General features: G+C 56.6%; 7 protein-coding genes across 7 annotated transcripts; 4 read left to right on the top strand and 3 right to left on the bottom strand.

Moving 5' to 3' along the window:
• Positions 1-4,330: 4,330 nt before the first annotated feature.
• On the bottom strand, positions 4,331-5,905 carry VDAG_08745 (uncharacterized protein; the record flags this gene model as incomplete). Its single annotated transcript, XM_009651062.1, has 1 exon — positions 4,331-5,905. One exon carries the CDS (start codon positions 5,903-5,905, stop codon positions 4,331-4,333), a length of 1,575 nt encoding a protein of 524 aa, XP_009649357.1.
• Positions 5,906-6,908: 1,003 nt separating this feature from the next.
• VDAG_08744 (C6 zinc finger domain-containing protein) lies at positions 6,909-8,324 on the top strand (the record flags this gene model as incomplete). Its single annotated transcript, XM_009651061.1, has 3 exons — positions 6,909-7,043; positions 7,111-7,152; positions 7,257-8,324. 3 exons carry the CDS (start codon positions 6,909-6,911, stop codon positions 8,322-8,324), a joined length of 1,245 nt encoding a protein of 414 aa, XP_009649356.1.
• A 451-nt stretch (positions 8,325-8,775) lies between these two features.
• VDAG_08743 (RTA1 protein) lies at positions 8,776-9,730 on the bottom strand (the record flags this gene model as incomplete). The annotated part of the gene is made up of 2 exons (XM_009651060.1): positions 8,776-9,461; positions 9,547-9,730. The coding sequence occupies 2 exons, from the start codon at positions 9,728-9,730 to the stop codon at positions 8,776-8,778; spliced, it is 870 nt and encodes a 289-aa protein (XP_009649355.1).
• A 1,712-nt stretch (positions 9,731-11,442) lies between these two features.
• Positions 11,443-12,480, top strand: VDAG_08742 (RTA1 protein; the record flags this gene model as incomplete). Its single annotated transcript, XM_009651059.1, has 3 exons — positions 11,443-11,671; positions 11,741-11,989; positions 12,053-12,480. 3 exons carry the CDS (start codon positions 11,443-11,445, stop codon positions 12,478-12,480), a joined length of 906 nt encoding a protein of 301 aa, XP_009649354.1.
• Positions 12,481-14,556: 2,076 nt separating this feature from the next.
• On the top strand, positions 14,557-16,740 carry VDAG_08741 (endochitinase; the record flags this gene model as incomplete). Its single annotated transcript, XM_009651058.1, has 2 exons — positions 14,557-15,632; positions 15,687-16,740. The coding sequence occupies 2 exons, from the start codon at positions 14,557-14,559 to the stop codon at positions 16,738-16,740; spliced, it is 2,130 nt and encodes a 709-aa protein (XP_009649353.1).
• Positions 16,741-17,397: 657 nt separating this feature from the next.
• On the top strand, positions 17,398-18,870 carry VDAG_08740 (uncharacterized protein; the record flags this gene model as incomplete). The annotated part of the gene is made up of 6 exons (XM_009651057.1): positions 17,398-17,517; positions 17,573-17,622; positions 17,689-17,784; positions 17,954-18,061; positions 18,144-18,779; positions 18,840-18,870. The coding sequence occupies 6 exons, from the start codon at positions 17,398-17,400 to the stop codon at positions 18,868-18,870; spliced, it is 1,041 nt and encodes a 346-aa protein (XP_009649352.1).
• A 466-nt stretch (positions 18,871-19,336) lies between these two features.
• VDAG_08739 (uncharacterized protein) lies at positions 19,337-20,574 on the bottom strand (the record flags this gene model as incomplete). The annotated part of the gene is made up of 2 exons (XM_009651056.1): positions 19,337-20,158; positions 20,254-20,574. The coding sequence occupies 2 exons, from the start codon at positions 20,572-20,574 to the stop codon at positions 19,337-19,339; spliced, it is 1,143 nt and encodes a 380-aa protein (XP_009649351.1).
• Between the last annotated feature and the right edge of the window lie 1,313 nt (positions 20,575-21,887).

Raw genomic sequence — 21,887 nt, 5'->3', positions numbered from 1 at the left:
TGCGGCAGAACTGGCAGGCGTGGGTGGGTTGAAGGAGGGAGAAGTGAGGGTCGGAATGGCAGGTGGGCGGTTACGGGGGCCTGTAGTTAAGGTCTGCGCAGGCCCAAGGTCACAAGTTGGCAGGCAGATCCCGTCGCTCAACCGGCAATGGAAGGTGGGTCGCCTGTGTGCATCTGATTGGTTGGCCCGAAGACCTGGTCTGGTCAGGTACAGTGAGCCACAGTGCGTCGCGCCTGCCCTCCCTCATGTCTTTGGTCGCGACTACTCTGAGTGGCATCGTCCTTGCAGCCTGGGGTACCTGACCGCGACGCATGAACTACATCTGGACCATCCTCGTGGTCTGGACAGGTACAAGTCCGGGCTTCACTGTCTTAGCTCACTCGCGCTTCTTCTCTCTCCCCCCCCCCCCACCCACAATGTCCTTGCTACACCTCGATGGAAGGGCCCGAAACAGCCAAACCTCCTTCAGGCGCCCCGGTTGTCTGTAAGGGAGCGCGATATCGATCTTCGCCAGGGTCGCCAAGTGCTCACCTTGCTTTTGCCGCCCCCCGCTTCCCTCAGCGCTCTCCCCCTCTGGTCACTATTCTGTCTTTGTCCTGGCCATCAGTTCATGCAACAACCACGCAAGCTGAGAGGCACTTTGCTTCTGGCCGAGCAGCAGGTCATCCGAGACAATGTGGAGGGAGACAAAGGGTTGACGATAGCTCTTTTCGATGCACCCTTCTCCCTGAGCATCGCCCTCAGCTTCACCCTTTCCCAGTAGTTTGTCTCCCTCTTCACCCCACTCGCACTTGACATCCTCCAGCCGATCTTCTCTCATCCGCTGCCAGATCGCGAGATCGACAGACATGTCAGTCATGTTGTATGGCTCCCCCTCCCCCTCTTCCTCTACCCCTCCTCCTCCGGTGCCCCTCCGGACTAACTGCAGACCATACACCGGTTGTTACCGATAACCCCTACACTAGGGGGGCTGCCGTCGCACCGCCCTGTACTAAGGGTACGGCTCGCTCCCTCCCTTCCTTCCACATGCACATGCACCTCACAGTCGCAAGTTCAGATCGCCCTCCAGTCACCCGCCCGAACAGGCCATCTGCGCTTGCTCGGTGGCCAGACCTTCATGACCTCCTGACAATCTGACTCGTTGCGCAAGGACTGTTGCCTCTTTTCAGATGGTCCCTTCTTTTTTTTATTCGGTCCACTTGTCGAAAAGCTTACGGCCCGTCTCGGCCAGCAATCTGTGGCGAGCAAACTCAGTTTTCCGCCCTGAAGCGCGCGAAAGGTTGCTGTGTCTGCGCCATAATGCGCGACTACTGACCTACTGAGGCGCGGCAACGTCGGCAGCATCTCGCACGGCCGATACCCTGATGGAATCGAGCAATTGATCGACCTAGGAGGGGCCTGGTGACAGGAAAGCCAGGACTACAATCGTGACTGTCCCTCTCGCTCGTCTCTCGGAGCAACAACCTCAGGTCCCACTCCACGACGGGCACTATTGGACTGTATCGAACCAGCTTCTGTCTGCCCGCCACGAGGCAGCCAGGGCTAGGGAGGGCAAGAGAGGGGCCCGATCGAGCGCCCGATGCAAGCACTTAGACGTAAACGCAAGGTGCAGCCACAGGCCTGTTCTGTCTCAGCCCTCGCTCATTGGTAAGCGCCTCCTCGCCTGCCGTCATTATGGAGCTGGCACACCACTTCGCGGCGCCTTGGAGTGTGTAGACCGCGGCGACCGCACTCACCACACGACTCGCTTGCTCTCCCTTCGAACAACGGATGACACCCACGAACGCCGATCCAGGGCAAATTCTCAGATCTGTTCAACGTCTTTCTGGGGCCGGTCATCTCCCGCGCAACTACCGCCGCGGGCGTGGCGCACATGATCCGGGGCCGGAGGGGCACCACCGCTTGTCCGACGCAGGGCCAGCAGTCGTCTGACGATGAGGGGCCCCAAATCCAATACTGTAGAGGGGCGGTGTAACGATTTTTATCGACTTCTACCTTTGTCGACTTCCGTCTCAGGTGGGGAAATGGGCAGGTTCGCATGAAGTCTGCGGGACACAGGCAGCGCCTCTTCACACCTTGCAGCCTTGCGTAGTCTATCGCTCATGGCTGGGTCTACCTGCAGCGACGTGGTATTCTGCCTCGGACTCACAGGCTTCTACGCGCCGGAAGTAGCACGCCGACATGTCTCGCCTGCCGGTCGTTGCAGTAGTAGATCGCGGGCACCTATCGGCACCATTGACGCGACGAATTTGCACTTGATGTGGAAGAAGCGGACCAAAAGCAATAAGCAGAGCCCCTTCAGCGCAGAAGTGCTGCTAGGAAAACGTGGTCCAGCTCGGTCATAGTACTTTGACGCACTGTCTAGGTCTGTCTTGCGATGCACCTTCTTTCTCTCCCTGGCCACGGGCGCTGTCGCACATCCAACGAGGTGGATGACGTTGGCGGTCGCGCGACGCGGACGCGTCAAACGCGTCTCGTCGCGGCCCAACGCGGTTTTGGCGTTAGATTGCCTGCATAGGCCTCTAACCAATCATCACGCGCTGCGAGTGCCACGAGAGATGTGGTTGGTTTGGGACGATCCACAGTGTCTCGGGTGTCCGAGGCGCTAGGATTGCCGTCTTTAACGTCTACCGCAAACGGCTGCTGCTTTGTCCCTGATTTCCAATCGCTTCGTAACGGAGCTGGAAGTGGTACGCCAGCATGTTACCATCCGCGGCTGCGTACCCCGCCAATACTCGTCACAGCATTCCAGTGCCTTGTTTCACCATCAACCTGACAGATGGCATGTCTCTCATGCTTACCTCCAGGTTGACCTGGGTCGTCCTTTGATATCGCAGGCAAGCTTCACTGAGTTTGGGTAGTAAACTCAGCCGGACTATAGCTCAACAGGGCGCAGACCTGCAACGTCCGTCGAGCACGATGGTCCAGTTCACATCGAAGGAACGCAGGCCCCTGAGGTGTGGTCCGCCATTGTTTGACCTCGCGAGTGACGTATTCCCAGGCCCTACAGGGTGCTCATACGGGTGACTTTCTGGGTTCTTGCGAATGCGCAGGGCAAGGTGCTGATCTACACTGAAAGTCGAGATCGAGATTTCGCAAAACATCGAGGTGAAGGATTCTACTACGACTTTCTGCGTCGGCCTCTGTGGGCTATTCATGCAGTCCCTCTAACAAGCTTCGCCGCACTTTGCTGTGCTCGCCATCATCTCGGTGCGAGTAGCACCCAGCGCAGCACGACAGCGACTTCGATCCCGCGATCCTGGCTCGGGCCAAGCGATTGATATGACCGCCATCCCCCGTCATGGTCATGAGGCCTTGAAAGGCATCTGCTCGAGGTGGCATCCCGGACCAGGTGTGACGTCAAGTGCTCTCCGGACCCCCAAGCCCACCACTGGCAGCCGCGAGGTGCTGTCTTCAGGTCCCTGCACGCTACACATCGCAACTGCCATCACCCTCCCGGGCTTGCCGAGATCAAAGTACGTCCACCGGGCCCTCGAGTCGGCACGGCCTTGGACATGACCCATGCTGACGATTGCGTAGGTCCGGAGGCGAGTCGCCTCAATCACTTTCGAGACACCTGTCGACGAGCTCTTCCTCCGCAAATGTCTAGTTCGTTAAACCCAAGCGCGCAGTTCTTGGACTACGTCCAAAGGAATAAGTATCATGATCGCCACGAGAGAACAATACGATGAAAAGAAGAGGTACTCGCCGAACCCGACATGGTGGAATGCTTGATCGCCTCGTCCTCACTTTCTGAGCTTCGCATGCATGACGTTGGTCTTGGCGCGACAGCGTCTGCCGGCGGACAGACCCGCCTTGCCGAAAGTGCACGGCACCGCGACGTGTTCCCTGGGGGGAGGGGCAACGCCGACGTGAATGACGACGCCGAGGTGCATGCACGGCGAAGCGGTCCGAGCCCTTGTCTTTGCGTGCCGGCCCTTTTTGCCGATTCGTTCTTCTTGCTCTCCGGGGCGGAGTAGGTGACCCAAGCATCTTGTTGTTTATTTGAGCAAAGCGACGGTAGCTTGAGTACATTTCCAGCTTGAACGACCAATGTCCATGGCTGGACCAAGGTCGGCGTGACAGGCAACGCCGAGACACGGAAGCCTGACCGACAGTGCCAAGTACCTGGGAATTATCGCTCGACATCCATAAATCTGCTAGGAAGCTTCAGAGGTTCGGCTCAGCTGTACGCTGGAGAGTAAGCCATCGGGGCTGGCTGATCATGTAATAATAATATGTCGCTAATGTTCCGGGTGCTGCTACTTCTACCATAAGTCTAATCATCTAGTCTGATTTCTTCAAGTGTCTCCCCCACCCCCCAGAAAAATTAACCCCCAAAGCCGCTCTGCCACCAATGCCTCCCCTGGATCCAATGCGGGCACGCATCCCAATCGATCCTCCAGACGGCGTGATCAACCTGCCCGCCCCCGAGCATCCTGACAAATGACACGGGCACCGGCTCAAAAAGCCACACACCCGATATGGTGAAATCTTCGGCCACAGGCCAGACAGTGGCGTGCAGCCACAGCACCACGAAAGCCAGATTCCCCGCGCGCCGCACCGACCGAGGCAAGCCCGCGATCCAGGGAGTGAGCGCGCTGCACGCGGCGCGCTGCACGGCGACGCCCACGCCGGCGAGCGCGAAGAAGACCATGGGGTACCAGACCGTCGTGCGGGGCACGGCCGTGAAGCTGCCGCAGCCGTGGAGGAGACCGGACTGCACAAAGGCGGCTGCGAGGCCGATGAGCTGAGCGGCGGGCGACCGCGGCGCGAGGTGGCCCATTCTGACGAGGAAGGCACCGGGTCCGGCAAAGTCGATGCGGAAGGTCTGGTGCCACCAGGCGGACCAGAAGCCGGCGAGGCCGCGATCGAGGACGGCGACGGGGGACCCGAAGACGGAGCTGTACTGCCAGAGCTCGGCGCGGGCGGGGATGAAGCGCGAGACGACGTGGCGCTGGACGAGGTCGTGCATGGACAGCAGGTAGGCGATGGCGGCGTAGAGGCCGGACAGGATCATGAGGTGGCGCATGACGAGGACGAGCCACAGCGGCAGCAGGGCGAGGTGGCGCGGCAGGGGCAACGCGGCGGCGGCGGTGGAGCCAAGTACAAAGTAAGGGTCCTTCATCATGCCGACCTTGATGGCGTCGAGGGCCAGGTAGGCGACGGCGACGGCGCGGAGCTTGGCGACGTTGAAGGCCCGCTCGGTGGGGTAGGTCGCGTAGCCGGCGTGGGTCACGAGTGGCACCGTGTCCATGCGCACCTTTTCACCCGAAAGGGGTTTCTCGGGCCGCTGCGGCGAAGGGATAGTGGGGATGGCCCAGGACCAGCCGGCGCCGCGGAAGCTGGCGAAGAGCTCGAAGGACCAGTAAAGGCGCTCGGAAAAAGGGGCCGAGGCAGGGAACGCTTGCCAGGTGTAGTCGTACTTCTCGACATCGGCACCGGGAGCCCATGCTCTCACCTGCGAGGATTTCGGGGGGTGGGCGGCGTGTCCGTTGGAGACGGTCGATTTCGAAGCTGGCCTCGGGAATTTGGGATGACGGCGCACTCTCTCGGCGTCAAATTGCGGGCGCATCCACACGAGCATGGTCAGGTTGTGCATGATGCTCCAAACGGCCCACAGACCCGTGACGTAGGCAATGGCCACGTTGGTGCTCGACGTGGTACGCACCATGTCGAGGTTGAACAGGATGACGACGGCTAGGACGAGCCAGCGGGCGGTGTAGAGCCAAGGGCGCTTCGTGTGCGGCAGGGCCATGTACAGGATGGGCAGGACAAATGCCGGGACGAAGTGGTAGGGGATATTGAGCGGGTTGGCGCGGCCGGCGGCGACGTCTGCCTTGAAAGCGGCGCGGTGTTGAGCGAGGAGGACGGCTGCCAGGGCCTCAGGCTGGGAGCCCGTCATTGTCGATGCCAGGCTACTGCTGCTGCTGGATGAAGTGCAAGAGGTGCCGGTGCTGTGCTATGTTATGCTATCATGCTGCGAGATGCACGCTTCAACCACTGATGTAAACCACTGGTGTATGAAGAGAGAGGGAATGGAAGTGATAGCAATGGCGACAAGCTGGCGCGTGATTTCGAGGCGCGAAAGAAAGTTAAAAAGACATTGTCGCTCCCGAGGCGGGTCAGCTGCGTGGCACGAGGGAGCTGAGGCTGGGGTTCCACCTCGAGAAGCCCTCACTGGTGAGACTGGCGAATGTAGGTGCAGGAGGTGGAAAAGAGCTGCATGACGAGGTCAGCTGCACGAAGCAGAAAGATGACGAGAAAGATGATGGCCGGTCGAGGCTGAGGAGTCGTGAGCACGGATCGTTGACTTCATGACTCTCACCGACAGCAGTTGCCCCCTCAGCGCCCATCCCCATCGTCATTGCCTAGTGCCAGTTTTTTTTTCGCGTGTGAGACTTCTCGCGTGACGTCAACACATCACCTGCCTCCTGGGCGGGCCAGCTGCTCACAGCTGGTTCGCATTGCACCACAATAGTTAGGTGCCATGCGAACAGCAGCCCGACAGACCAGCAGTAATTTCATCCGAAGGAGACAATCAAGAGTTGAAGATGCGTCAGATGGGGCTGGCTGTTGTACATTGTACCACAGATCGTCTTGAACGTGCGAGCGAATCCATGGTACGCGAGCACGCGAGCAAGCGATCAGGGGCCAAGTCGATAAACGAGATACGAGGTCCGAGATCCACTGACGACCAGAAACGATCTGCTTGCTACGAGGCTCAGCCCCAAGACAAGCCAAGCCTCCACTTGTCTCTCGTACATCGTTCCTCCATCAACACAATCCCCCATACTCCATCTCCCATCTCGTTTGTACACTTCACCACGGTGCCTCGTTCATCTCGATCTTGCGTTGGACCGAACCTTTCATCCCCCTTCGTATCGAGCCATCTCTGACGTATCTTCATGCCATCCGTGCCGTTGACCCGTTCTCCTTCGCCCAACGCCTCGGGCATTGCTCCCCTTGTTTCCACGCACCGACGCAAAGCCCACACAAAGTCGAGGACAGGATGTGTCGAGTGCAAGAGACGGCGCGTCAAGGTACGCTGGAACTCCCCTCCCCGCTATCCAACACGTGACGCTGATGCTGTACCGCAGTGCAATGAAGAACGTCCCACCTGCAAAGCTTGTCATCGGCATGGCGTCTCCTGTGTGTATTTTGAACAGCCGCTTCCTCGGGGCCGAGCGACGGTTGTTGGATCGACGTCACACACATCCTCCATCCATCCAGTCACCAGTACCGATAACGGCCAGCCAGCTCCGTCTCCTGCAGAGTCACACCTGAATACCGGTTCTCATGGCCCCAGCCCGGCCGCCGTGTCGCCCTTCTCGACGACCACATCCGCCTCCCACGGTGACGCCCCGTCCTTCACCCTGCATGACCTCGGCCTGCTTCACCACTGGACCGTGTCGACAAGCAGTCTCTTGATCACTCATCCAAAGTTCGCCCCCATATGGCAGATCACCGTACCCGAGATCGCAACCCAGCATGAGTTCCTCATGCACGGCATTTTGTGTTTGTCCGCATTGCACCTCGCCCATGAAAAAAATCTCACCAAATCGAGCTTCGTGCGCGAGGCCGCCGCCCACCACACCCTCGCCATACAGGGCTTCAACCAAGCGATCAGCGAGATGAACGAGGCAAACAGTGAGGCACTCTTCGCCTTTGCATCCCTCAACATTATCTGCACCTTCAGCCTCACCAGGCAACTCGGCGAAGAGGCCGCTGGGACCTCGAGACGCAGCATGAAGGACCGCATCCTGGGGCTTGAATGGGTCAGCATGATACGCGGCGTCAGCATCGTCCTCGAACCCGTCCACAGAATCATCTGGAGCAGCCCTCTCAGGGTCATGCTCGATGTCGGCAACTGGGATGAACTGGACCCCGACGACGCCGCCGGCGACAGCGCCCGTCATCTGAGGGAGATTCGGTCGGCGTGGCGGGGGAGCAGCGATGCCGGTGCCTACGACAAAATTTTGCGCGCGCTCATCAAGTGCTTTATGTTTGTCGAACAGTTCGACTCGTTTGATGAGCAGGTGCTCGAGGCCTTTGGCCATAACCAGGTTTCGTCGGGGCCCATCATGTTCATCCTCGTCGCGCCCGACTTTTTCTTCATGCAGCTCCGTCAGCGCCAGCCGCCGGCCCTCATCATGTTCGCTTACTTTGGCGTCATCCTGCACCGTCTCCGCAGCTTTTGGTTCATTGAGGGGTGGGGGAAAGACATTGTTGACGTGGTGGATGACCTGCTGGGCGACTACTGGCGGCCGTGGACGTCGTGGCCGCTCGAAATGGTCGAGACGGCTGATGAAAGCCACCGATAGGCTGACATGTGTTGAAATGTGTTGAATTCTGAAGCAAAAAATCAATCGGAAGATAAAAAATGGGTTTATTCTCCCTCAGCTTTCTGTCACGGGTCACATTCGTATGGTTCGCAGGCCAGGAGCCTCCACCTCCTTGTAGCAGCTCGATTGAATCTGCATAGTCATTCGCCACCGTCATGTTAGCCTCATTGGGTTTCTTCAGCCTGTGGTGGTAGCAAGGCAACTCGCATCATCACGATCTTTATATGTCCTCTCAACAGCGCGGCTCGAAAAATGACCACCAGGGACGCACATTTGATCTGGGGCTCACCAGGACCTAAAGGTTTTTGTATCACACATATTGATTCATGTCTATGAAGAGGAAATTGGACCTCTTTAATCTAGGTAGCAAGGCCATTCGGGATTCAAATGAGAATTGCCAACTCGACAACGTCTTCTCCTCTCCGGTGCTTCACCTGCGACCCATCTCCATCTCCACACCATCCTGCCCATGACAGCGGCGCCTTTGTCGCTTCTGCTTCTTCTCAAGGTGTCCCACGTACCACACGGCAAAGATGAGCATGCAGAGCGCCATGAGGAGCGCATCGAACACGTACAGGAAGATCTCGCGCGAGATGAGGTAGCCGCCATTGCCCTGCAGGTACTCGACGACGCGGAAGACGCTGCGCACGAGGATGACGGCGCTCGTGGCGTAGAGGACCCAGAGGTAGCGCCGCCAGGGGACCTTGGCGGCCCACGCGCCGGTCGGCGGCTGGGCGTTCATCCTGCGGTGGAAGAGCACGGACGTGACGACGAAGAAGCCGAAGACGACTATCTGCGCAAAGAGGCCCGCGATGATGATCTTCTCGCCGAGCTTGTACAGGTCGAGCGTGCCGCCTGACTGGATGCCGCCGCCGGCCGCCTGCAGGGAGAAGGCGACGACGTCGCCCGTCACGAAGATGCGCGTCACCCAGGCCACGGGCAGCAGGGAGAGGTGCTCGGCGTGGAGGGTGCGTATGAGGCGGCCGAGGATCATGTAGATGGAGGCGGCGTAGAGGGCTGGGGCCACGAGGATCGGGATCGCCTGGACGATGAAGCCGGGGATGGACAGCTTGTCAAAGTGGCCCCATATGCGGCCGCAGTAGCCTATGACCTGGACTACAGAGGGACGAAGGTCAGAATCGCGGCGCTCGGGCTTGGCCACTGCAGAGGGTTTGCGGCGCTTGGGAGAGCAGGAACTTACGGATGCCGCCAATGACGAAAGGCGTAAAGTAGAAGGCGCGCGCCCGCAACATTCGCCATACGTGGACAGCCGTGAGGACGGCAAAGATGGCGACGCTGACGATGGCGGCGGGTAGTGAGGGCGTGTAGCGGTAGAGCTCGAAGTCGAAGCTATCGACCGAGGCCGCGCCCGCGTCTGAGGACATGGTGGTCCTGGTGTTGAGGTGGAAATCCCCTCTCAACAAGAGAAAAAGCTCAAGTCTTTTGGCGACTTGTCAATGTGAACCACAGAGGTTGAAAAAAGAGCGAGGACGGAAGGCGAAGCCGTGAAACCATGTTTCGAATCGAAACCGTGGTGAGCGCCTGCGCGAGTATATGTCTCCAAGCAAGGCCAACTACGACACTATCTCCGCGGAAAAAATGCCATGGTCTTGTCCCCGTTGATCGGCAACGCCATCGGGCGGCTTCGCCTCGTCTCGCGAGCCATGTACGAGAAGGCAAGTCGGTTGGTCGCTTCGCTCGCTCGCTCGCTCGCTCGCTCGTGCGCGGCGGCACCTTCGTATCGAATCGGCGTATATACGAAGTACGAGCGTTGTGCGATGCCCGATCTGGATTCCCAGGGTCCAGATCCACTCAACCTCACACGGGCCTTTCCTGATGGGGGCTGACCTGACGGGCAGAAGTGGACCTCAAAGCCATTCTGCATTCGAGATTGCTGCTGTCGTCTTGCAGTGCATTGCTTGTTTCTTCTCGTCGTATGCGTACTCGGGCGTTGCCCCTTTCCGGCCTTGGCGCCCTTGCTCCGCCTCACGACAAAACGGCCTCTAACGGGTATCGGTCTCACTGCAGGGCCGTCATGCGGGGCATACCTAATAAGAGTGTTGATGGGACGCGTCATGAGGAAGGAAGAATCTGATCTTGTTGGTTCTGGAGAGCCTCCCTTCATGATCTGCTCATAGATCAGCTCTCCCCACTAGAAGCAGGTGAGCAGGGGTACACAGCCTCACTTGAGGTCTGCTCAACCTCGCTCAACCTAGACCAGTGCTCGCAAAGCGCAGTGAACCCCCCTCGACGAAGCCGCTGTGGAATGCGAGGCGGTCCGAGCCAGCGCTTGGCGAGACTGTTAAAAAAAGCCAGATAAATCTTCGTAAACGAGCACAGCACCTAGGTATGCGCCAAAAGATACTCTGAGGCAAGATTGGGACCTGCGTGATAACTGCAGCGAACATGGCCACACTCGAGCACGCCCAAGGACAGCTTGGCGAAAAGGAAGGAAACCCCGATCTCGTCGCAAAAGTCGAGATTTGTGCTTTGTCACGGGAGGGCCAACAACAGCTGTCATTGTATAGATGAGATGTACCACGACAGGAAGACGAGGCCGGACTTGTTGGAGCTAGTACAAGCTTTCGCGTCACTTGCCGAGAGACTGCGCGTAAAGGACCGAAGCATGTCCCAGCCCTGCCAAGTATCCGATGACTTGAGGCACCCACAGGTCGTCGGCGTTATGCAGGATACGATGACACTCTATTCGAGTTTCGAAATCTCCCTTTTTTCTATGGGGTAGATCGACAGGGGCACCGCGTGCTTCTCGGGAGCTAGCTGCATCTTCTTTTCTGCAGAGGGGCTCGGGTCCGAGACTTTGCAGCATTCATAAAACTGCACCCCGATGCTCTAGAACCTCTGACTAGCAGGTATCTTGCCCATTTCATCTTACTACAATCTTTCTCTCTCTTCAATCTTAGTTTGTTCCAGGACCCTTCAACATAGTTCAACCGGTCATCGCCGCCAAATCTCACTTCCCGTTCACCCGTTCTGCTTTCATTGATCATTACGAACTATACTCACAACGACCGCACCCCTCTCTTTTTTATCCTCAGACTGTCATATCTTCTTCTTGTGAAATTCAGCGTACCTCATCATGGATCTCTTTGCTCGCGAGGCAGCCGATGCTGAAGTACCTGGTGCCTCTTCGGCCAACTCCACAGCTCCTGCGGAGGAGCAAATCTTCAAGCTGTATCACTATCACCCTTCAGAGGTCGGTGCTATTATATTTCTGCTGGCATTCTTGGTTACCACTCTTTGGCACTGTTGGCAGCTGGTACGCACCCGCATATGGATCATGATACCCATCATCGCCGGCGGCATATGTACGTTCCCAAGCCTCCCAAAGAACCCGCTTGCAGGCAGGATGCAGTCAATAATAAACGAGTTCACAGTCGAGATGGTCGGGTACGGTGGGCGATTTGCCTCGGGCAAGGAGACCCCTGACTGGACCTTGACGCCATACATTCTCCAAGCTATCCTGTTGCTCGTTGCTCCCGCCCTATTTGCCGCGACCATTTACATGGAGCTCGGTAGAATCGTCACCCTCATAGACGGCGAGGGTCATTCTCTCATTCCACGCAAGTGGATGACCAAGCTGTTTGTTATCGGCGACGTGCTTTCCTTCTTCCTCCAAGGCGGAGGTAAGTCTTGAATCCTTCTACAGGGCCCCTTTCCCCCCACCTTTGATCTGACATGATCACTAGGTGGCGGCTACCAAGCATCCGGTACCCTTGCGGCCCTGAAGACGGGCGCAAACATCATCATTGTCGGCCTCTTCGTCCAGCTCATCTTCTTCGGCATCTTCCTCATCGTCGCCGTAAACTTCCACGTCAGAGTCCGTCGCGCCCCGACGGCGCGCTCACGCATCGGCATCCCCTGGGAAAAGCACCTCAAGATCCTCTACGCCGCCGGCATGCTCATCATGGTGCGCTCGCTGTTTCGCGCCATCGAGTATCTCCAGGGCTTCGACGGGTACCTGCTCAACCACGAGGTGTACCTGTACATCTTTGACGCGCTGCTGATGTTCATCACCATGGTGCTGTTCAACCTTGTCCATCCGGTGGAGATTTTGGGACAAAGGGGCAGGATTGCGAGTTTTGCGTCGGGCATTGGGCTGCAGCCTCGGTTTTGAGGCCCAACACGTGACACCAACCCCTGGCGAACGAGCGGAGCATGCAGCACCAGACTGGGAGGACTTGGTCATCGATGCTTACATGTAGACAGCCGGCAATTGAATCAGGCATCAGCTGGAGGATTCTCGGAATAATGCCTGTCATTCCACGGCGAGGCGCGCCGCGCGGCTTTGATGGCATTGCAGGCAATCAATCATGACGGGCTGGACAGGATTCTGTCAGCCTTTCTCATGCAAGCTTTTCCCATGCAAAGAAACTGCGGCTGTTTGCATGCAGGAAGGTCTATTTAGGGATGCCTTTCAGTGGCGTTGCGAGCTAGGGGGAATCCGGTCAATTCCATATAACCATTCTCATACCTTTGTACCCCCCTTTGTTGGATGGTGAATACCACATCTGCCGAGACCCACAAGTTGCCGCTCACTCTGGCAGTCATGGGCATGTGATAAAGGATGGAATAAGAACCTTGAAATGCAACTCACGATCAAGGTTTTCGCAGAAGCGAAGATGCCCCCCCCCCCCCCCCCCCAGGCTTGTCGGGTTCCTGTGCAATGTTTAATGAGGCTGGCCTGTTCAGAGGCGGGTAGCGGGTGCAGCCCGCAGGACTGCAGATATGCTTAGAATTGCAATTCCATGACTTGCGTGCAGTCAATCGGATTGGAGCCTGATTCAGAGATGCAGCCAAAGGACCGTCAGGGGAGACGAGGTGATCATAAGCCCAAGCCCCTGAGTTCGTTCAATGTCGATTTTCAGGGTTGGGGTTGGAGTCGACCAAGCAAGGGCGGGCCTGGTATGAGTTGTTGGCCACGCTCACGCTACCCGCCACGAGGCCCAGACTCGTGGCTCCATCAGAGGGCTGCCAGAGGGCATGAAAACACGAAACATAACGTGCTTGTATGTACTAAGACAGCGAGCGACACGTTTGTTTCTACGGCCTTCCAAGTCGCGAGTTCCTCGAGGGGGTTGGTCCCGTTGCGTCCTGGCCACTCTGTCTGGTAGTATCCAGCCCTCCCTGTTCGCCCAAATTGGCTCAAGTGGCGCGATGGTCTCCTTTTCATGCCAGGGCACACGGGAACCCGAGCTAAGGAAGTAAGGTAAAACCTTAATGGGTACGAACCCCTGAAACAAAGCAGGAACCGGACTCAAATACCGAGTTCAGGGGCTTTAACCGGGACCTCCGGGCGATTTGAAGATTGAAGAAGACAATGGCCCTTGCTTAGGACATGGAACATGGGACAATGGGCCATGGAATTAGCGTGCCGCCATGTCGATCTGATCTGCTTTTGGAAGCGCCCTTGGACGGCGCCATGCCGCTCGAGTTTTTGGCCAGCGTGAACGGCTTCTACGCCACTGTTCTCAAATCAATATTCTGGGAACGCCAAGCGGTTTTGACAGCTTCCAATCGTCGACGACGTCTTGGCACGCGGGATGAGTGACGTAGCCCTCATGGCGAGTGCTTGCGCTTGCCGTACTCTGCAGAAAAGAGTGTCATGTCGAAGACGTGTGAACAGTTCCCGTCCTCGCTACACCGCGTACACAGTATCACGCTGATGCTACTCCATGACTTGCACTACACTCCAACGCGAGGCGGCGCTTCATCATCCAATTCTGCCTCGACGTCACTCTTGTCACTGATCAGCAGATTCCGCCACGAGCAGACGAATAGCATCACATTATTAAGACCTCATTTCTTTGTGAATCGACGCCAGCAAAACCTTATAGACAGACAATGCACTGAATATCGTGATGGCACTGACTCGCTGTCTGTGCCGGAGGCCGAAGGCAACCAGGGGCCAGCCACGTCTGCCCGGTTCACTGGCATTCGAACCAACTCCCTAGAAATGAGGCATGGTGCCTCTGAATGACTTGGGCTTGATGATAAAAGGCTTGGTGTTATCCTCAACTCAGGGCGTGGCCTTTCTCTCCATGATGGTCATGACAGTTTTTCTCTGTCTGTACTAGGCTATTGAACCGGACACTCATTTCATCCCACCCCCGTCAGTCCTTCATTTCCCTTACCTTATTATCATTCACCATCTCTTACTTCACTTCCTGCTTCTTGACGTTCCTTTACAACAATGAAGTTTAGCATCCTTCTTTCGGCTCTTGCCGTGACGCCGGCTCTGGCTGTGCCGACTGTCGGAAGCAGATCTACCTCCAGTTCCACTTCCGGCTACAGCTACAGCTATGGTAGTCGCAACAATAGCCACAGCGACAGCAGTCACTACAGCAGTAGCAGCAGCAGTAGCAGCAGCAGCAGCAGCAATGATCACAACAGCGACGACTGTGACGACGTGTCGAACAACAGCAATAACAACGATCAGAACAGCAACAGCGCCTCGAACAACGGCTGGAGCAATGGCTTGAACAACGGCAAAAGCAAGCATCCCACAGACATCTACGTGGTGAACCCTGCTGGCAAGTCCGGCACGGGCTATGGCAGCAATTCCGGCACCCAGTACAGCAACAGTTACCGCACCAGGCCAAACAACAACTATGGGAAGGGCTCTGGCCCAAGCGGCGGTTACGGCAAATGGCCGGGCAGCGGGGGCGGCAAGGACCCCTGGAACGGTCCCAGCAGTCTCGGTGGCAGACCTTGGAACGGTCCTGGCAACAACCCTTGGGGCAATCCTGACAATGGTTCTGGCGGCTTCTCTGGCAAAAGTCTGGGCGACAGTTCCGGCCGTACTCCTGGCAGCGGCTCCAACAGCGGCTCTGGCAGCACTCCTGGCAGCGGCTCCGGCAGCGGCTCTGGTAGCACTCCTGGCAGCGGCTCCGGCAGTGGCTCCAGCAGCGGCTCTGACAACACTCCTGGCAGCGGCTCTGGCAGCACTCCTGGCAGCGGCTCCAGCAGCGGCTCCGGCAGCGGCTCCAGCAGCGGCTCCGGCAGCGGCTCCGGCAGCACTCCTGGCAGCGGCTCCAGCAGCGGCTCTGGTAGCACTCCTGGCAGTGGCTCCAGCAGCGGCTCCGGCAGCGGCTCCAGCAGCGGCTCTGGCAAAGGTTTCAGCGATCCGGCGAGCCAAGGTCACCGCAACGTTCTCTATGTCACCAATTGGGGTATCTACGGCGCCAACTACCAGCCAGACCAGATTCCTGCGGACAAGGTCACTCACATCAACTATGCTTTTGCTAACATCCAGGACGACGGTACTGTGTGAGTTGCAGCATTGCGAACTCCAGCGTGTCTGACATTCGCTAAACAAAGCAGGTTCTCCTCTGATCCTTGGGCCGACACTGAAAAGGGCTTCCCCGGTGACAACACCACCGAGCCAGGTAACAACGCCTACGGCCTTGTGAAGCAAATCTACCAGAAGAAGATTGAGAACCGCAGTCTCAAGGTTCTTCTCTCCATCGGTGGCTGGACTTGGTCGCCAAAGTTTCCTCCGGTCGTTGCTGACGACAAGAAACGTGCCCGATTCGTCGCCTCCGCCGTCAAGCTGATCACGGATTGGGGCATGGATGGCATCGACGTTGACTGGGAATACCCCAACACCCCGGCACTCAACAAGCAGTGTGTCATCCTTTTACAGGAGCTTCGGCAGGCGCTCGACGAATACTCGGCCAAGCACGCCAACGGATATCACTTCCTTCTTACCTTTGCCGCTCCCGCTGGCTCTCAGAACTATGGGGCGTTTGACTTGGCGGCCATGGACAAGAGCCTCGACTACTGGTCTCTGATGGCTTATGACTTTGCTGGTAGCTGGGACAACACCACCGCCCATGCCTCCAACATCTTCCCCAACCCTTTCAACCCTGTCTCGACAAAGTCCAACATCAACCAGGCCATTGATGACTACATCAAGGGCGGTGTTGCCCCCGCCAAGTTCAACCTTGGCATCCCACTGTACGGCCGTGGCTTCAACAACACGGATGGTATGGGAAAGCCGTACCACGGCGTCCCCGTCGACTCGCTCGGAAACCAGGGCACCTTGATGTACAAGTACCTTCCCCTCCCCGGCGCCAAGGTCGAGTTCGACCCCATCGCTCAGGGAACGTACAGCTACGACAGCAAGACGAGACAGCTTTATTCTTTTGATGACATCAAGAGCGCCGGCGCCAAGGCGGACTACCTCCAGTTCCGAGGCCTCGGAGGTGCCATGTACTGGGAGGGTTCGGGTGACAAGACTGGCGACGAGAGCATCGTGTCTTACGTCGCCAAGAAGATTGGGCTGGAGAAGTCCCAGAACTTGCTGTGGTACCCTGTTTCTGTGTATGACAACATTCGCGGGAACCTGGGCCAGGCAGTTGCAAAGCAGTCGTAAAGCGATGGTGCAGCCTTGCAGGCATGGAATTTGGAAGAGCAATTGAATTCGTAGACTGGCGTATCGTAATTTATCATCAGAACCTGTCCTTGTCCTGACCAGCCGTGACGTTGCTTATTCAATCAGCATTGCATGTCGAGGTCGAGATCTCTCTTCGCCGTGTGCCCCAGGATGAACACGTGTACGTCCCTTCGCTTTTCTGCTGGGTCAGTTCGCATGAACCTTATCATGGGGAACATGATATGGTGCGAACGATACCTGCGGCTATGACTTTCTCACCATGCAAACTTCGTGTCGCATGATCCTGCAGTTTGAAATTGTGAGTATGTGCAGTGTTTGATCTTATTCGTTCACTCGAGCTGTCCAGCTCATGTTGCCTGGAGATGATAGACAAGTTGCCCAAGTAGTCGTTACAGAAAGCGACGATGCCTCGGGAGCGCGCGGATAGATGGTGCTAGATCGACCGGGGGGCTACAGGGATGTTTATCCGAGTTGAAATCCCCTCATACTCAATCTTGGCGCGACGTGTGCTCTTCAGTATCCCCGCTTCAGACTCCCCAGGCTTCATTTGGCTCTTAGTCCACTTTCGATCATCGAGAATCCGCTTGCCAAGCCCCGTGCCTCGTCCACTTTCACTTGTAGGAAACAACAGCGACAATGGCTTCTTCTGCTGAGGCTCCGGCAACGGCCGCCGCAGCCGACTCACCTGCGGCCTCGCCTCCGACCGGCTCTCCCCCTCCAGCTCAAGCCCCAGCCCAAGCTGCCAACATCCAAGTGGTACGCAGGACCGCCGCCTCCAGCCCGGATGCTGTTGCTCACCAGCTCTCCTCAGGATGCCGCTCACGAGCGCGACGATCAGACTGATGATGGGTTCGAGGATGGGTGCGTCTACACCTCATTTGTCGCTTGAGACCTGATTCACTCAGTCTGACCTTTCAACCACCATAGCCTGAGCTCCACCGCCTCGGTCACAGACAGCGTCCTGGAGTATCGCAAAATCCATGGTCGAACCTTTCACAACTTCAAGTCCGACACCGAGTACTGGTGCGTCGAGAACCGTCGTGATTGCCTCGAATTGTCGCACCTAACACCAGGCATCCAGGGGTCCCAACGACGATAAGCAGAATGAGCATCTTGACATCAAGTGAGACTGTTTTTGCCCCTCTCACTCGGTCAATACCCCCTTGACGGTCGCGCTGACAGTTCGCCCCAGTCATGAGATGCTGCTGATGGCTATGGACAACCGACTTCACGTTGCTCCCATTTCGGGCACGCCGCAGAGAGTCCTCGACGTCGGTACGGGAACTGGTATCTGGGCCATGTATGATTGTCCCTACAGTGCCCTGTCGACCAGCTGGCTAGGTCTTTCTAGTGTTCTGACAAGCTGATCCTGTGCTCTTAAGTGACTTTGCGGACCAATACCCCAGCGCTGAGGTCATCGGAACAGACCTGTCGCCCATTCAGCCCGCATGGGTACCCTCCAACTGCCGCTTCGAGCTCGACGACGCTCAGCTGCCCTGGACCTTCCCTGACAATCACTTTGACTACATCCACATGCGCCTCCTCATGGGTGCCATCAAAGACTGGCCCTTCCTCTACAGCGAGGTCTACCGCTGCCTGAAGCCCGGCGGCTGGTTCGAGCACATGGACTACGACCCGCACATCTACAGCGATGACGGCTCCCTGAGCCCCACCTCGGCTTGGAACGACTACGGTGGTTTCTTCATCAAGGCCGGCGAGAAGCTCGGTCGCACGTTCAACATCATCATGGACAAGGTCAACCACGGTTGGATGAAGGACGCCGGCTTCGTGAACGTGGACGAACTCCGCCTCAAGCTGCCCATGGGCGCCTGGCCCGCCGACCCCAAGCTGAAGGAGGTCGGCAAGTACAACCTCGTCGCCACCGAGCAGGGACTCGAGGGCTTCATGCTCTACATCCTCACCAACGTTCACCAGTGGGACATTGTCCAGGCGCAGACGTACATCGCCGCGGTGCGCAGCGAACTCAAGAAGCGCTCCAACCATGCGTACTATGTGGCGTATGTCGCGCCCGCCCCTAGAATGATGCTTGTGTCTGTGGCAATTACTAACTGGTATAGGTCCGCCACGTATGGCCAGAAGCCCGAGTAGCGGCGTGGGTTTGATGGTCCCAGTAGCGCGCATGGTCAAACGGTTGAATCCGAGGTCTTTGCTTCGTTGGTACTCATGCCACTTTTTGAATGACGATCTTGCTAGGACGCAGTGTTCAGCTCAATATTGGGAACACTCAGCGCTGACTTATCGATATGCCGACTTTACTGGAGCACATACACCCATAGCTTTTTATGATAGCATACCCTTGACGACGACGTGTGACCTGATTCGATCAACATCCATAGAGTTGAACCCCCTACGTGGACTTTGAGTGTATTTCACCGGTCGATGGATTTGATGACATGCTAGTCTCAACACCAGGAGGCAACACAGTGCTTCTACATGGGTGCTTCCCGCATCACGAATCCGATGAACTAAAGTTTCATCGATTTCAAGAGCTTCTGTATCAAGTGAGACTTATGAATCCCGAGCGATCAGCAAAGACTTAAAAAAGCGATGGCTCCTATACGGAGCTCCGCCGCGACGCCCAGATCTGTTCGAGATCCCCTTGGAATCGACACACCTGCGAAAACCCCGTCAATCCCAATCTCTGCTGAAGGTCATTCCGAACGACCTCTTGGTCATTGGGTGACTTCATGAAGAGGCCTAGGGTGTACACCGGCCAGTTCCCGATGAAGCACCTGCTCCAGCCCTCCGCGTGTTCGTGCCGTCGCAGGATCCGCATCGCCTTGCCCACCTGCCATGACTCACTCGGCTCCGGTAGCAGCGGCCCAGCTCCGACATGGGGTCGGCAGAGCTGCTCGAAGAGGAGCGAGATGATAATGCCAAACAGGCAGCTCGCGTCTCTGTAGTAGATATCCTCCGTAGAACCTTCCTCGCACGTCGACGATTCGGCGGTTCGAACGCAGAGAAGCAGGGCCTCGCACTCGGCCACCTCGTCCCTGATCCGGCTGAGCATCGCCGAGTCGAGAGCCAGCCCGCTGCCGTACTGCTTTTGCAGCATAAACGACAGCCTGAACAGCGATATTGGAACGCCCAGGACCGGGCTGTTGAGGCTTATCGGTTGTCCAGGGAAGATAGTGGACCGGTCTAGGAAATCCTCGGCTTTGGTCCAAAACACGGCGTCAAATTTGTATTCGGCCTCTGCCTCCTGCGTCCACAGACCTGTTGTTGCAAGGAAAATCTGACACAGAACGCTCTTGACCGCGACTCGGTCAAAGAGACGATGGACTGTCTTGTGGCGATCGAGGAGTCTCGTCTTGATGATGCGAATTGCTGCGTTCACGTGCATCGGTATATCGGTATATGTTCCCATGCCCACGCACTGTAGAAAAGATTAGACCTTCTTCTTGGCGGTTGTCTGTGTACAGATCATGGGCTTTGGCCAGACTGGCGACGATACGTGGAGGGTCACCTTACGCCATGTAAGTACAGTAACATAACGGACATAAGGAGCCCATTGTGAAGCTCAGGACGAGCCTCGATCTCAAGCAGACATGACATCGCTCTCGTCGCCTTGGAACAATAAGTTGAAACGAGGCCCTGGATCCGTGTTGACGTGTCCATCAGGAAGACGTGTGAGGCAGCATAGGCCAGCACCGAGTAATACAGGCAGTCGTGGGAGACCATGAGGTTTTTGATTTCGCCCAGCCAGTCTTGAGAGAAACCCGGGTGACAGGTGGGTAGGAGAAGCAAGGTGAAGCAGTTTTCGACAAAGTGGCGGGACAGAACAGCAGGCATCTCCTGGGATACGGTCAGGTGTGAGATGCGCGAGACTCGGCCAACAGGTGAGAGATGTGAATGAGGGGTTTTCCAGGCGGCGACGACTCGGTTGGTGCGGAATTGCGGTCGTCCTCAAATGGCGACATCGCTGAATGTGCTCTGCAATGAGAAGCAATGGGCTTCGCCCGCTCTTTGGTGGTCGCATGATGCCGAGAGTCCTCGTGAGAGGCAAATCGACGATCGACCGAGTCTGCCGAGACAGGCCAGTGACATTGGCGACTACAAGCTCTGCATTCGCTACAGACGGGCACTTGTTCGTTACACTTCTTTCGGCGTCGGCAGCCTGTCAAGGCAGGATGAAATCAGCAATCGTTCAAGAAGCGAAGCAATTTGTACACATGGACGTACAAGTAAGGCAACCGGTCTTTGTCCGCAGCCTCGCCGCACTTCCGCCTCTCATATTGTTGGAAAGTCATGCCAGACTCGACATTCGATGTGCGATGCGATGTGAGAAAGATGAGCCATGGTGTACGGAGAGATTGAGGGTGGTAGGCGAATCTCTGGGCTACCTTAGTTGGGGGATCCCCCGGTCGAACGCCTCCAGCAATCCTCTGCGCGTCTTTGCAAGAGCCACCTATACCGGAAGCTAGGTCATCAGTCTCACTTGCGCATCTATGACGTCTACTAGATCTCCTGCCCGAAGGGAATCGATTAGTAGTTTATATAGGTTACCGGCTATAGGTCTATATATAGTAGAGGCTACTAAGGTAGAAGCGGTAAGTAAAGTATTAATAATATACTAGTAGGGTCGTAATAGTTTAAGGATTTCTATATATAGGGCTAAGAAGACTACTATATATTAAATGCTTATGCTTTAAATATTTAATAGAGCGTTAGGTTAGATATCTAAGTTAAGACGGCGAAACTAAATACTATCTAGTTATCCTAGATATATAATCTCTAGATATATAATCTCCCTTATTATAATATCCTACTCCCTTAGGTAGTAAGGGAATCCCAGAGTTTGCACTACTAGCATTAGTCCTATATCCCGGACCTCGTCTTTATTATAGATAATAGCTACGGCTCTAGTACGGCTAGTACTAGAGTCGGGTCTTAGGGACTAGGCAGGCGTCACGCTAGGAATATATAATAGATGCTAGGTAGCTATTCTATAGGTATAAGATAGATAAATTAGTCTACCTAGGTTGAAAGGCCACGTAGGCATATATATAGGTAAGTGGGCACGGGCCTACAAGTCAGGCCACGTGCCAGGCCTCAGGCCTCAGGCAGGGCCACAGGCCAGGCCACGTGCCAGGCCATAGGCGGCC

This window comes from Verticillium dahliae, genomic scaffold (genome assembly GCF_000150675.1).
Source record: "Verticillium dahliae VdLs.17 supercont1.22 genomic scaffold, whole genome shotgun sequence".
NCBI lineage: Eukaryota > Fungi > Ascomycota > Sordariomycetes > Glomerellales > Plectosphaerellaceae > Verticillium > Verticillium dahliae.
The sequence above is the reverse complement of the archived record's forward strand: the minus strand, read 5'-3'. Positions and strand labels throughout refer to the sequence as shown.